Raw genomic sequence first — 15,466 nt, forward strand, 5'->3', positions numbered from 1 at the left:
GCCTAAATATTGTACTTAATCCGAACCTGAAGTTATTAGAATTTTACTTTTTTGGCTTTCACAAAAGCAAACTCAGATATTTTCATTAAAACCATTAGCCATTACAAAAATACATAACTTGTGTACAGGGGCTCACATTTCCTTTTGTTTCAGGCTTTGATGGGGGGCTGTGGGACTGTCCACATCTGCATGAGTTAGAAATTTTTTTTTAAAAATTGAGTAACTTATCTCAGAATCCGTCACTTATAGGTATTTAAGTGGCATCTATTCATTTATGTATGAAATAACATCACTCCACAGATATTGTTATAATGGCAAATGACAGGAAATGAATGTCCTTTGCTAATAGACTGGTTAGTAAATGTTGGTACCAGGCAGCCATTTAAAAACTGAGGACGCTGTGTGTTTCTTTTCTGTTTAATTGAATTGTAGATTTATAATGTGTTAGTTTCAGGTGTACAGCAAAGTGATTCAGTTATACACATGCATGTATATTTTTTTCATATTTTTTCATTATGGTTTATTATAAGATATTGACTATAGTTCCCTGTGCTATACAGTAGGTTCTTGTTGTTTATCTGTTTATAGTAGTGTGTGTATGTTAATCCCAAACTCCTAATTTATCCCTCCCTTCCCCCCTTTCCCCTTTGGTAACCAGAAGTTTGTTTTCTGTCTGTGAGCCTATTTGTTTTGTAAATAAGTTCATTTGTATCATCTTTTTAGATTCCACATATAAGTGATATCATATGATATTTGTCTTTGTCTGGCTGACTTCACTTAGTATGATGATCTCTAGGTCCATCCATGTTGCTGCAAATGGCAATACTTCATCCTTATGGCTGAGTAATAGTCCACTGTGTATATGTATCACATTATCCATTCCTCTGTCAATGGACATTGAGGTTCCTTCCATGCCTTGGCTATTGTAACTAGTGCTGCTATGAACATTGGGGTCCATGTATCTTTTCTTTTAATACATTTATTTATTTATTTATTTATTTATGCCCGCGTTGGGTCTTTGTTGCTGCGCACGGGCTTTCTCTAGTTGCGGCGAGTGGGGGCTACTCTTGCGGTGTGTGGGCTTCTCATTGCAGTGGCTTCTCTTATTGTGGAGCACGGGCTCTAGGCACGCGGGCTTCAGTAGTTGTGGCTCGCGGGCTCTAGAGCGCAGGCTCAGTAGTTGTGGCGCACAGGCTTAGTTGCTCCGCGACATGTGGGATCTTCCCAGACCAGGGCTCAAACCCGTGTCCCCTGCATTGGCAGGTGGATTCTTAACCACTGCGCCACCAGGGAAGCCCTCCATGTATCTTTTTGAATTAGAGTTTTCATCTTTTCCAGATATATGCCTAAGAGTGGAATCACTGGATCATATGGTAATTCTATTTTTAGTTTTTTAAGGAACCTCCAAACTGTTCTCCATAGTGGCTGCACCAGTTTACATCCCTACCAACAATGTAGGAGGGTTCCCTTTTCTCCACACCCTCTCCAGCATTTATTTGCAGACTTTTAAAAAAATATTTATTTATTTGGCTGCTTTGGGTCTTAGTTGCGGCACGCAGGATCTTTCGTTGCAGGCTTCTGGTTGGGGCACACAGGCTTAGTTGTCCCGCAGCATGTGGGATCCTAGTTCCCCGAACTAAGATCGAACCTGCAACCCCTGCATTGGAAGGTGGATTCTTAACCACTGGACCACCAGGGAAGTCCCTTATTTGTAGACTTTTTCATGATGCTTTGTGCTTTCCAAAGTAGCATGGCTTCCAGGAAATAAGCCATAGGTGGAAAATGTGCAGAAGTGTGTAGAACATGCCAATACTTGTGTTAAAATATACAAAGCTGCTGTGGACTGAAAAGTGTCTCCCTGAAATGTGTATGTTGACACCCTAACCCCCAGTGTGGCTGCATGTGGAGATGGCACCCCCCGCAGAAACAATTAAGGTTAAATGAGGTCAGAAGGGTGTGGCCCTGGTCCCCTAGAATTAGCATGTCCTAAGAGTCCCTGGAGAGCTAACTTGCTCACATGTCAAGGGGAGGCCACGTGAGGATGCAGTGAGAAGGGGGCTGTCTGCAGGCCAGGAGGCGGGCCCTCGCCAGGAACCAACCCTGCCAGAACTGAGCTCAGACTTCCAGCCTCCAGAACTGTGAGACATTCATTCTGTAGCTTAAGCTGCCTGGCCTGTGTTTTATTGTGGCAGCCCAAACAGACTAATAAAACAGCTCTTCTGCACAAATAGAACGTTTCTAGAATTTTCCAGAACTTGGCAGGAGTTGGAGGGAACTGCCTGTATGCAGTATATCCTCGTGTACCCGCTCATTTTTGTATCCCCGGTGATGGTTTAACATGTCTACAGGTTCTGATGTTCCTCCTTCCAGACACAGAGCCTAATTCTCCTCCCGAATAAGATGTGGAGCAGGAGATGGCCTGAGAGTCCTGAGTAGGTCATAAAAGGCACAGAGGCTCTTCCCTGCCTGCTCTTGGACTGCTGTGTAGTAAAGAGGCTCAAGCAGCGTCTGGGAGGCCCACGTGGGGAGGAGCCACGTGAGGGGGCCTCCTGGAAGCCCCGACTCCCCACCCCACCCCGGTACCACCCTTCATCATGCAGCTGATGCCTCTACTGCAACCTCATGAGGGACCCTCAGCCAAGAACCCCCCAGAAAGATCACTCCCAAATTCTCACTGAGAGATAATGTTTGTCTTGAGCCACTAGGTCAAGGGGAACTTGTTAAGGCAGCGATCAGTAAAAACCCCGTGCAGGTATTATCCACTAAACATCTGAAGTAAGCAAACCATATCTGCCAGCCACTGGGAAACTGCAGATTTGCAGTTTTGGAGTTGAAAGGCTCTCCGGGTCATTTGGGCCCCTGGGCCTGCAGTCAAGATAACCAAGCCCCAGCATGAGCACGTGCAGGCCAGCAGGTTTCAGAGTGAGGTTTAATGCCATGTGTGTTCACACACCAAAGCTATTTCCACCAACATAGGAAACCTAACTCGCGCCGTGTATTTCCTCGAGGTCAATCCCAAGAGCCTGGGCCGTTCCAGATGCAGATGGAAGGGGGCAGCACCACCAGACACCTGGAGGGGGAACGAAGCAGGGTGAGCAGCAGATGCTGAGCGCCCAGTAAGAGCACAGATGCTGCAGACAGGCTCTAACACCAGATCTGGCTGTGCCACTTAGGAGTCTGTGAAATGGGGATGCACGTGCACTCTGGGCTGTCAGGTGGGCAGCACAGCGCCGGGCTCGTCAGTGCTCACAGCAGCCCGCCCAGGGAGGCCAGCCTCCACTTTCCTGTCTGTAAAACGGGGCATCCCTCCGTCCCACCCAGGGTGCAGGCTCAGCCTCCAGGACTGAGCCCCGAGGGGCAGCGCCCACTCCCCAGCCCCACAAACCGAGGCTGCTGGCTGGCAGCTCTGCGCCACCAGGCAGGAGGCTAGTGCAGGGCTCCGCCCTCAGGCAGGGTTCTCCAGGTGAGCCCCCAACACCTGCCGGCCCAGCCCTGGACCTGCGGGGAACACTGCTCCTCTGCTGCTCAGGAATCCCGGGCTACACCAGCCGACAGCTGCTGAAACTTACCGGAGGGGTCCGAGGGAGATGGGTTTAATTAATCGTCCTTCTTGAACTTGCCGTTGATGTAGGGCACCCAGTCCATAATCAGCCGCCAGTCAGTGGCCCACACCAGCCCCACGGCTCCCACGGTGCCCCACATGCCCACTGTGGGTAACCTGCAAGAACGGGGGTCAGGCCTCACCCTCCCGGTAGCGTGGCCGGATCCCCCCCATCCCAAGCTGCCGTTTACCAGGTGCCCACACCCCCCAACACACCTGGCCCTGCCCAGCGTGTGGACACATCCTGCTGATGACCCTGAGGGCAGGCACCAGGCAGGTGACCCTGAGGCAACTCCATTCCCATCTGCTTTCATATTAGAATATGCATGAGGGTTTTTTTTTTTTTTTTAGTAAATTAATTTATTTATTTTTGGCTGCGCTGGGTCTTCGTTGCTGCACGTGGGCTTTCTCTAGTTGCGGTGCGCGGGCTTCTCACTGCAGTGGCTTCTCTTGTTGCGGAGCACGGGCTGTGAGCGGAGCGTGTGGGCTTCAGTAGTTGTATCACGCGGGCTCGGCAGTTGTGGCTCGCGGGCTCTAGAGCGCAGGCTCAGTAGTTGTGGCGCACGGGCTTCGTTGCTCCGTGGCATGTGGGATCTTCCCAGACCAGGGCTCGAACCCGTGTCCCCTGCACAGTCAGACTCTTAACCACTGCGCCACCAGGGAAGTCCCTGCTTAAGGTTTTATTTGAGGAATTCCACTAAAAAGAGAAAAAGCCCAAGCTTGTAAAGCATAAGGATATCTAAACTTTGCAGGTAGGCACGTTAACGCGATTTGCAGCAGCTCGATCCCTGAGACAGCCGATGGACTGAGGGAGATGTGAGTTATCAGGGTCCCTGTCTCACAGATGAGACCAAGGCACAGAGAGGGCAAGCCATGCCCCTGAGACACACAGCCCACCGGGTGCACAGCCGAAGCAGGGACTCCAAGACCACCACACTCCACATTTACGTCCAGTGATGGGCAGGGTCCAGCATGGCCCCAACAGTCCCACCTCCTGGTGTTCACACCCCTGAACAGCCCCTCCCCTTGAGGTCAGCAGGATCCAGTCACTCGCCTCTGATGAATCAAATACGAGAGATGATGGGCTGTCACTTCTTTTGTTTTGGTTTGGTTTTCTTTGGCAGCGCCACACGGCTTGCGGGATCTTAGTCACCCGACCAGGGATTGAACCCGGGCCCCGGCGGCGCCGAGTCCTAACCACTGGACCGCGAGGGAATGTCACTTCTGAGATGGGCTTTTAGAGACTGGCTAGGTCAGGGCGTGCTCATTTGCTCTTACCCTCTCTGCGGGGAGCCAGCTGCTAGTTTGTGAGCTGCCCTGTAGAGGTGTCCCTGTGGCAGAGGACTGAGGGTGGCCCCCTGCTGCAACCACAGGTGTGACCTGGAAACCTCCAGTAAAGCCTTCAGATGAGACACTGATCAGGGGACTCAGCTGTGTTCCAATTCCTGACCCACAAAAACTGATAATGAATGTCTGCAAAACTGCTGCATTTGGTAGGCTCTTCGTTACGCAGCGACAGAGAACTCTCACAGGCTCCATCGCTGATCTGTGCAGGGGCAGAATTTGTACATGGGTGCCCACTTCACTGGATCGCCGTAACCCATGGGCCTGGGGTGTTGGGGTGGAGAGATGGAAGCAGCAACACCCCCTCCCCAACCTGCCTCACCAACGACACCCCCTGCTCCCTGGGGAGAGGCCCGTACAACTCAACTTTGCGCTTTGGTGGGGTCCCGGTTACTGCTGCTTTTGGAACAGGCTCTGGGGCAGGTGTCACGAACAGAGAGGGAATCTTTCCTCTCACAGTCCAACAGCTTTGAGGGGTGCTGATGTCAGAGGAGCCTGCCCTCAGGGAGGCCTCCACCGCCGGCCCCCCCCCCCAATCATCCTGGCCACTCCCCTTGGGGCCCTATGGAGCTCACAGAGAGGGAGGTGGCCACACACCTGACCTCCACGGGGCACCGAAGGTGATGATGCTGCTGACAGTCCCTCGTGGGACTTCGTTACACTCTCACCACCTCTCCTCCCCCTCCTCACAGGATGACGCCCAGGGCTCGGGGAGGAGCTGAGTGCAGAGTACCCAGCTGGTGAGCGCGGATGCTCCAAGCCTGAGACCCCACAACTCCACAGTGCCTCCTGGGGGTGAGTCCCGCTTCCTGGCCTCCGGAAGCCAGTGTGGGTGGGACAGTGCTGCACCCACCCCCTTTATTACTTTACATCATCCTCATGCCATGGATCACATCGGTTTAATTTTTTTCTGGTCCACGACCTACAGCGTCAGCCAGGAAGGTTCCATTTATCGCTGTGTCTTTGGCACCCGACTCAGTGGTAGATGCGAGCACACACCAGGTGCTCAGTGGGTGCTGCTGCCGACTGAACGAAACCCTGGATGAGGGGGTCGCTGGTCTGACCATGCGCAGATGGGGACGGACCGACAGCGCCCGGGGGCTCGAGCCGCCCGCGGTAGGGGCTGCAGGGGCCGCTGGCGGTCCCACCCGACGCCAGGGACGGCCTTTCCCTGAGCCTGGGTCGCCCCAGCTGTAAAGCGCCACTGTCACTGTCCACCCGAAGGTCCCTGCCGGCGCCACTGTCCAGGGACAGCCCCCACCCGTCACTCTCCCTGCCGGGGCTCAGGGACACGACTGCGGAGTACAGGCCCCCTGTTTTTCAGCGCCTCACATCGTGGGCTCCCCAATCTCGGCTGCCACGTGGGGTCACCCCCATCCCACCCGCCTCCCACGGGGGTCAGTCAAGGACAGGCGCAGCCGTCGGCTTCACAACAAAGCCAGGAGCGCACAGGATCAGTTTCCAGGCCCCAGGAGCTGAGCCGGAGGTGCTGGGCGCGGACTGGGTGGGCACCGTCGCGGCCCCCAGGCAGAGCGACTCAGGATCGGGGGCCAGCCACGCGCGGGGCAGACCGCGCCGCCGCTCTGTGCCTCAGTTTCCCCATTTGGGACCTGGGAGGACAAGGGGTCCGGGGGCGGTAGCCGCATCCTCACCAGTTTCTGGCCAGCTGGCGGTAGCGCGGGCCCAGGAACCTTTCCAACATAGCGGCGCCGTCCCAGCTCAGGGTGACCCTGGCCCCGCCGGCTCGGGCGCACTGCGCAGGAGCGGCCGCCGCAGCGCGCAGGCCCACAGGGAGGCCCCGCCCCGCCCGGCCCGGCCCGGCCTAGCCCGGGCGGGCTACCGCGCGAGATCCGGGGACCGCCACTGCGCGCGCAGACTCGGAAGATATTTGCACTCACTTCCGGGGAGGGTCTGAAGAACGCAGACTAGAGTGGGCGGGTCCGGGAGGCGGGGCTTTCTGACCACGTGACGTGGGGACGCGGGGTCTGCCTCTCCGCTCTGGCGGTCAGAGTGGCCCCAAGCTGCGTAACCTCCTGCGACTAAGTGTGGCCCGCGACATTTGACTGGTGAGTTTGTGTCCTTATTACGTGCCAGAACTTTATTTACAGTTAAAGAAACAGGCCAAACGGCGAAGGGTTAAGCCCAGAGTCGCACAGAGGGGAAGGGTGGGATTTGAACTCCCTTTTGGAGGAATTAGGCGTTGTCACTGGACTCGCTGTGTGTGGGACCTTGGCCAGATGACAGCGCTTCCCCGAGCCTCGTTTTGCTGGCATTTTGTTGTCTGTTGCTCGGAGGCTCGGTGGGAAATTGCACGTTTCGATTGGGAGTGATTCCTCATTCCGGCAGCAGAGGGAGGCCTGGTTCCTCGCGCTGTCAACATTTAGGATACCACCTGTTAGCTGACGGACCCAGGACAGGTGGGTCCTCCGCCCTCTGCTTTCCGCCGCCCCAGCCTCGCTCGGGCTCGCCTTCTCCTTTCACCGCCTCCGGGGTCCCAGCGTCGAATGCAGGCTTGGAGATGCGGACTGGACACCGCGGCGTTTGTCTGCCCAGCCCAGCCCATCCTGCTGGGATCGGCCCCTCGGCACCCTCCAAGACTGCGGTTCCCAGGGGGCTGCAGGTTCTCACCTAGCCCTGGCCTCCGACCAGGGGGTTGGTTGGAGACCACGGTCTGGGCAGGAGGGGTGCTCGTTGCTATTGAGTTGGACATTGTTTCTCCGCCTTTCCAGTTGCCCTGGGATTTTTGAGCTTGGGATCAGAGAGGACCTGAATTAAGTCTCTGTCCTCGATGGAAACTTAAAAAGTGGGATGTAGGGGCCACCCTGGAGATTGTAGAATCTGAGACAGAGATTAGAAATCATGAGACAGAGAATAGACCTGCGTGAAAAGATGAGCAGAGGTGGGCATAGAGGCCTTGAGGCTGCAGGTCCTGGATCCAGCAGTTTCTGAAGCTCTGCCGCATTGTTCCTTCTGCTTAATGCAGTTCAGCTCACAAGGCAGAATGCTTTTTGCTTCAAGTGATAAACGAAGAACAAAAACTGGCTTAAGAGAACAGAAGGAAGTTCTATGGCATGTTAGATGGCTTCAGGCACAGCTGCATCCAGGAGTCCAGCAATATCATTATGACTCTTCTCTCGATCTCTCAGCTCTTCTTTCCTCTGTGTTGCCCTTACTCTCTGGTGAACTCTGAGCAGAGGCACCCAGAAACTCTTGGTTGACATTCCAGCAACCCTTGCAGGAAGATGGCACCTCTTTCCCAATAATCACAGAAAATGCCCCTAAGCTGGTTCTCATTCGCGTGCTGTGGAAACAGGGCAGAGTTGGCCCCTCTCATTTGAGGATGTGGGCTGAAATTGGAGGAGGATCCCCAAAAGAGAATACCAGGATTCTGTGACCAGAAGAGATGGTGGATAAGCAAGGACGGTTGGCCCCCCTCGCACCCTGCTGGCCCTCTGCCCTGGCCTCCTGGGTTCCATGCAGGATCCCTATCTGGCCCTCAGGAAATGGAACGACTTTTCTTGTTTTCATTAATGTGAAATTCACATAACATACAATTAACCATTGTAAAGTGTAGAATTCATTGGTCTTTAGTACGTTCACAAGGTTGTGCGACCACCACCTCCATCGAATTCCAGAACATTCCATCACCCCAATAGAAGCCCCGTCCTCATCAGCAGTCACCCCACCCCCGCCCCCTTCCCAGCCCTTGACAACCAGGAATTCACTCTCTGTCTATGGATCTGTTTGTTCTGGACGTTTCCCATCAATGGAATCACACACTGTGTGTCCTGCGTCTGGTTTCTCTCACTGAGCATCGTGTTCTCAGGGTCCATCCGCGTTGTAGCGAGTGTCAGTGCTTCACCACTTTTCACGTCTGAGTGATGCTCCCGTGTGTGGAGGGACCACATGGTGTTTATCCGTTCATCTGTTGGATTCTTTTCTTTTACAATTTTTACAACTTTACTGATGTATATTTGACCTACAAAAATGCACGTATTTAAAACATACAGCTTGGTATTTCGACATATGTGCACACCCATGAAACCATCACACTGTGAAGATAATGAACACCTCCCCTTCGTCCCCTGGAAGTTTCCTCCTGCCCCTTTGGGATCCCACCCACTCCCCCCTCCAGCCCCTACAACCACGCTACTGTGAATTAGTCTGCATTTTCTACACTTTTCTACCGAGAATCATAGAGTATGTTTTCTTTGGTGTCTGGCTTTGTCCATGCAGCGTAGCTATTTTGAATCATCCAAGCCATTGTTTCTGTCAGCAGTTCATTCTTTCTACTGCTGAGTCATGGTCCATGGAGTGGGTGGACCCTTGTGTTTACCCACTGACCTGTTGAAGGACATTTGGGTTGTTTCCACGTTTTGGCGGTGGGAGAGGAATCTGCAATGAGCAGTTGCATCCAGGTCTTTGTGTGGACGTGTGTCTGTGTCTCTTGGGTGGATGACTGGGGTGGACTGGCTGCTGGCTGACTTGTAGGGGAGGCTTATGTTTAACTGTAGAAGAAACTGCCAAACGCTTTTATTATTGTTGAGGTGTAATTGACGTGTAACATGTTAGTTTCAGGTGCACCGCCAAAGTCTTTTCCGAAGTCCTTGTATCCGTTTGTGTTCCCACCAGCCAGGTATGAAGAGTCCCTGTTGCGTTTGGATGTTTTGCCGTTTTAAAAAAGGGCACAGATACTATTAATTCCCCGTGGCTGCGTGACAAATGACCACAAGCTGGGTGGCTTAAAGCCACAGGGGTTTATTCTCTTCCAGTTCTGGAGACCATATGTCTGAGATCAAGGTGTCACAGGGCTGTGGTCCCTCCGGAGGCTCCAAGGGAGGGTCCTTTCTGCCTCTTCCAGCTTCTGGACCCTGCCACCCCGCCCCACCCCCGGCGTCCCTTGGCTTGTGGCTGCCTCCCTCCAGCCTCTCTTGTCACGTGGCTTCTCCTCTGTGTCTCTTGTCTTCTGTCTCTTATAAGGACACTTGTCATTGATTTGGGGTCACCCTAATCCAGGACGATCTTGAGATCCTTAACTTGATTACATCTGCAAAGACCCTTTTTCAAAATAGGGTGCCCTTCACAGGTCAGGACGTGGGCGTTTCTTTTGTGGCTCCCATCACCCTGCTGCAGCCTGGCACCGTCTGTCTCAGTCAGGCATGTCCCTTCCCTCCCTGGCCTGCGGGTGTCAGGGCTGCCCCAGGACCGGGCTCTGCGTGTTCTCTGTCAGCCCTGGAGGGCCCGGTGGGCATCCAGCAGATGGGGAGCTGCAGGCTTTGAAAGGCTTGGACTCAGGAACACACCTGCGACACCACTGGCGCTGTCAAGCCGCACACACATCCACCGCCCCAGTTTCCCTGTGCCCAACCCCCTGCCACCAGATTTCTCTGACCTGAGTCAAGCAGATGCTCCTTCCAGAAATTTCCATGGAGCCGACCCCTGCTGGGACAGAGGCAGCGCCTCCCCGGATAAGGATTTTGGCACCTTTAAGATATTTTTAGACACCTTTATTGAGGTATAATCCACACACCATACAATTCACCCATTCAATGTGCATCATTCAGTGGGTTTTGGTGTATTACATTATTTTTTAATATTTATTTTATTTTTAAAAAATATTTATTTATTTATTTGGCCGCGCCAGGTCTTAGTTGCGGCATGCGGGATCTAGTTCCCTAACCAGGGATAGAACCTGGGCCCCCTGCATTGGGATCCAATAAAGATGTTAAAATAAATACATACATACATACTAACTCAGGGAGTGGCCTTCCGCCAGGAGCCAGTTAGCTTCCACATCCCGGGAGCCCTTATTCCAAGTGCAGGTCCCTGGCTTTGCCCGAGGAACTTTGCTTCTAGAGCAAGGAATCACCGTGGCCACCTTTCCCAGTGTCTGCGGCCTTGCTCACCACCACCCCATCAAACCCCGGTTGAGGGCTGAACTGTGTCCTCCCAAGAGGACATGTTCAAGTCTTGACCGCCCCCCACCCCTGCTACAGCCTGTCATCAGGACCTTATTTGGAAATAAGGTCTTTGCAGATGTGATTGGTTAAGATGAGGTCATGCTAGAGATTTTGCGGCCCCAAGGCAATGACAGGTGTGTGTGTAGGAGGGACACCTGGACACAAGACACACGGGGAGAGGCCACCTGAAGATGGAGGTGGAGATCAGGGTGATGCGGCTGCAAACCGAGGCACACCTGGGGCCCCCAGAGGCTGGAAGAAGCAGGAAGGACTCTCCTGGGCTGGGGGGGGGGGTGTCAGGAGGGAGCGCGGCCCTACCACACCTGGACCTGGGACATCTGGCCTCCAGAATGTGTGAGAACAGATTCCTATGGTTTCCAAGCCCCCCGCCCGCCCGCCGAGCTGTTTTAGCTGTCCAGGAGATGCGCAGTGCGGATAAGCCCACACCCCCCAGGCCATCCTTGGTGGGATGTACTCAGGCCACCTAGTGAGCGCCTACGCCGCCGACACCAACACCGGGGGCACCACCTTCCCAACCCCTCTTTTCATCTGTAAGCACACAGCAGCTGAAAGATCCAGGGACAGCAGAGTATTGTCATAAAATGTCACATTTATTGCTACAGTGCTGTTATGTACAGGTCTCCAAATCGACTTTAAAGAGGATCGTTATTAAAAATCCCAAAGAATTCAGCCAGCTGTGTTGACACTTATATAAAATTATTCTACTTAAAAAAATTTTTGTTTTTTAAAAAATCAGTTATCCTGAGGCACTCAGAGCACAATTTTCCCCGTAATTGTGGTTCTTCCCCTCCCCCAAGGCTACTTTTTCCCGTGCTGGGTTAATCTCATTATATATATATAAAATATATAAAACTTAAATTATATATGTAATACACAGTTCAAAAGTTTGCGGGCCTCTGGGGGCCGCAGAGGCTCCTCGGCCCCTGCCCATCTGGGTCTGTGGGTTAGGCCCGAGGCAGAGGGAAACTGAGGCAGGTTCCCCAAAGAGAGACAAGACCCACAGACCAGGGGAGTCACCAAGGAGAGTCCCCTGATCGGTCTCAGGGGCAGACCCCAGGGGATCCCAGGGACCTGGAGGTGGCCCCGGCCCCAAGCTGGGATGTCCCGCTCGTGCTGGCCTTGGGGTTCCCTCAAGCTTCCCGGGGGGCACCCGGCCCCCAGCCGTGGGGAGTTCCAGTCTTGAGGAGTCAGGCCGCCCCGGTGCTCGGGGAGGGAGGGTGGGGTTTTGGGGGAGACACCTGGGATACTGGTAGGGTGGGGTGCACGCAGCCAGCCTGGGGGTACGTAAGGCCTCTATGCAGGGGGTAAAGGGAGGGCAGGTGAGACCCCAGCAGGCCTGACCCCACGCCCAGGTGACACGTAGGGTGACCAACCGCCCTGGACTTTGTTTATAAACCTGGGACAGCCCAGGCCGAGTGGGTTCCCCTGAACACACGGGAGAGAGGGCTACTTGGGGAGGCCTGGGAGCTGGCGCCCAGGGCCTGAGGGCGGCTCACCCTCCTGGTTTGCAACCGGGTGTCAACCCTGTCACACAGCCTGGGGGCCTTTCTGGGCAAGGGGATCCTGTAACTTCCCCAGTCCACGTCAGGACGGCCACTTGGGGAGCAGGGGGTTTCTGTGCCAGAGTTCAGAGAATGAAAGGCGCGGTGTTTAGGGAGGCCCCCCAGCACCATGCTCAGCAACGCGGGCCCCGGGCCCAGGAATGCTGGTCCTCACAAAGTCCCATCTGAGAGAGGTCCCAGGGCTTGGAGGGATGTGGGGCTGGCAGGCCGCAGGCAGGGGCCTGGGGGACCAGAGCTGCTTGCGGGGAGGAACCTCGGCTGTGTGACAGGGGAGTGTCCCTGCCTCCTTGGAGGTGCCCCAGCAGGGTGTCCCCCTTCCTGAGGGAGGGGAGCGGATCGGGCAGGGGAGGCCCCCACCAGGCAAGGGCCCACCCACTACTTCACAGGGAGCAAAACCACAAGAGCAAGCCCCCCATGCTAGAACCTGAACTGGACGGCACCTGCCACCCCTGGTCCCGTGGCTCCCCGGGCGGGGAGGGGGACCTCACCTCAAGTTTACACGGGGTCTTTTTAAAGTTTTTTGGCCACCCCACGTGGCACGTGGGACCGACCAGGGATTGAACCCGTGCCCCCTGCATTGGGAGCACGGAGTCTTAACCACTGGACCACCAGGGAAGTCCTGGGGTCTTTTTAATACAACTTTTAATAACCTTGTTGATCATGAAATGCGATGCTCATTTCTAGAAACAGCAGCAAAAATAGCAAGAGACACAAGACTTTTATACAAAAAAATTTGTTGCTTAGAAAACATACGCAAAAAAAGCTAAAAAAAAAAGAGACCAAAGGCATTCTAATTTTCTTCTACAGTATAAAAAAAAAAAAAATTCTCATAACTAAGGTTCCTTTTATTTTCCTTAAAAAAAACAAAAAACAAAAAAACCTCTCAGACGTAGGCACAAGTTGCTGGTTGGTGGCTGCCGACCAAGCTGGCTCCGCACAGCATTTCCCTCCTGTGAACGGTATGTTTGAGTCTTCACGTTTTATACTTAAGGCATTCATTTTCTTGTCTGACAACGTGTATATACCAAACCAAAAACAATGCTCCTTGCCGCCCAGGCCTGGGCAGCAGGGCCGAGACTCAGTTTCAGGATCCATCAGGCCAGAGACCTGGCGGTGGTGTTGCCTCCGGAGCCCCCAAGGCGATGTTGGCTCAAGGCTGACCACGGGCTGCGTGGGGTGGGGACCAGGCGCCTGGCGTGACCGTCCCAGGTTAGACCAAGGTGGCGTCACTCGTCGGGGCGGCGTTCCTGTCACATGTGCCCGGCGGGGTTGTGGGCCTCGCCCAGGCCGGGGTGGGCGGCCGACAGCACCATCTGGGCGTCTCCGACCACGCCGGACACCTTCTCCTCTTCTCGGCGCTTCAAGCAGGCCGCTTTGGGGTTCAGGTTACGCTCTGGGGGGAGGGGGAGAGCACTGTGGGAGAGGGTCCCCGGGGGAGGAAGAACACGGGGGCCCCACGCGGCTGCTCCATCTCTTGACCTGTCCCCGTCCCCGAGAAGGCCATGCGGGCCGGGGGTCTACAGAGCAGGATGAGCGTCGGGGGGCGCCAGCGGCTCAGGTCCCCGGTGGGCAGGAGGGCGGGGCGGGGCCGGCCCGGGCGCCTACCTCGCACCTGCTGCTCCAGGCCCAGGATGACCTGCACGGCCTGCTGCAGGATGAGCAGCTTGGTCTGCGCCTTGTCCGACTTGAGGTGCAGCTGGCACATGCGCCCCAGCTCCCGGAAGGCCTCGTTAATGTCCCGCACGCGCACCCGCTCCCGCGCGTTATTGGCCATGCGCCTCTCCCGGTCCCTCAGGTCTTTCTCCTCCAGGGACAGCACCTCCTCCGTACTGCTGGGTCACAGCACCGGGGCCCCGTTAGTCCTGGGCAGGGGTCGTGGGGAGGGCACCCGCTGGCTGCGAGTGCGCATGCCGTGTGCCTGGCAGGAGGCGGGGCCTTGACCCCCACCCGCGCGTCTGCGGGGAGCTGGGCGCAGCCCTTGCCCCCGCCCGCTCGCCGTACCCAGGACTGGCCAGGAAGCAGGGAGGCCCCATGCCCCCACCCCACCAACCCCGAGATGACGACCTTCCCCGTTCAGAGCAGCTGCTTGCTGGGTGAAGGAGAGCTGGGCCTGGGGCTCCCACAGCTCGGGACACTGAATCTACAGGAGCAAACCAGCTCACAGCCTGGAGACCCCTCATGCCTGGGCGCCACAGGACTGCACCTGCCCCACGTTGGACCCTGGCTGCCTGAGAGCTGGGCCTGGAGTGGCCGCCCTGAGCCCTGCGCGCAGGCCCCTGGGGCCTAGCACTTGTGCTGTAACCGCTGGGCGGCGGGCACGGTGTTGAGTCCCCCCAACGAGTCTGGAACAGGGGCTCAGAGAGCTGACCACGGGGTCCACACGCCAGCTCAGGCCCCCCAGGGGCGCAGCGTGGGGCTCTGCACGAGCAACCTCTCCATCTGCCTGTTTCCCTGGGAGCCCGTCCTGCCCGCCCACCCTGCCCTCGGGCCTGAGCGACCCCTGCGGGCGGCGGCGGCGGCCGGAGCTCAGGACAAGCGTGCAGACCAAACTGACAGTCAGGCCTCGGGGCCCCTTTCTTCCCTCAAGTCCCGACGGGGGCCGTGGGGGATGAAAGGCCCGGGTCGCAGCCCTGCCGTTTCAGCGCTTGGGCGCAAGTGCGAGGTAAGGAGGGCAGCCGGTGGGAGTGAGGAGGTGGGCGGCCAGGGTGGGGGAGCACGGGGGGCAGAGAGCAGAGAGGCGGGCGGACGCGGCGTGACGCCCACGCCGCCGTGGAGACGCGGAAACCCCAGAGCTCAGGGGACAGTGGGCAGCAGGCCAGGGCCCTAGCTCCGGTCCAAGCGACAGCGCTGCAGGAGAGAAAGGGTTAACGGGGCAGCGGGGGTAGGGTGGGGGGCGTTAAGGAATCAGCTGGAGGGAGTCACACAGCCTCCCTGACCCTCAGCCTTGGGGGTGAGGGGTGAACCCCACCTGCATGTGG

The 15,466-nt window shown here is 55.9% G+C and overlaps 2 protein-coding genes across 14 annotated transcripts in view; both read right to left on the minus strand.

Annotated features, from left to right (window-relative positions):
- Positions 1-2,911: 2,911 nt before the first annotated feature.
- LOC118891852 (cytochrome b-c1 complex subunit 10) lies at positions 2,912-6,748 on the minus strand. The gene is made up of 3 exons (XM_036845648.1): positions 6,598-6,748; positions 3,570-3,718; positions 2,912-3,070 (listed from the first exon to the last, which is right to left on the minus strand). The coding sequence occupies exons 1-2, from the start codon at positions 6,645-6,647 to the stop codon at positions 3,598-3,600; spliced, it is 171 nt and encodes a 56-aa protein (XP_036701543.1). The 5' UTR covers positions 6,648-6,748; the 3' UTR covers positions 2,912-3,070; positions 3,570-3,597.
- A 4,747-nt stretch (positions 6,749-11,495) lies between these two features.
- Positions 11,496-15,466, minus strand: part of TCF3 (transcription factor 3) — a 35,921-nt gene continuing 31,950 nt past the window's right edge. For 3 of the 13 annotated variants that reach the window (XM_036845642.1, XM_036845634.1, XM_036845633.1), the window contains one exon: positions 11,496-13,881. In XM_036845642.1, the coding sequence (XP_036701537.1) occupies positions 13,739-13,881 (143 nt within the window). In that variant the 3' untranslated portion in view covers positions 11,496-13,738. Of the gene's footprint in view, positions 13,882-14,093; positions 14,321-15,466 lie in introns of those variants that run through there. The other 10 variants (XM_036845637.1, XM_036845635.1, XM_036845641.1 and 7 more) reach the window with 10 other exon arrangements.

This window comes from Balaenoptera musculus, chromosome 3, assembly GCF_009873245.2.
Source record: "Balaenoptera musculus isolate JJ_BM4_2016_0621 chromosome 3, mBalMus1.pri.v3, whole genome shotgun sequence".
NCBI classification, from domain to species: Eukaryota; Metazoa; Chordata; class Mammalia; order Artiodactyla; family Balaenopteridae; genus Balaenoptera; species Balaenoptera musculus.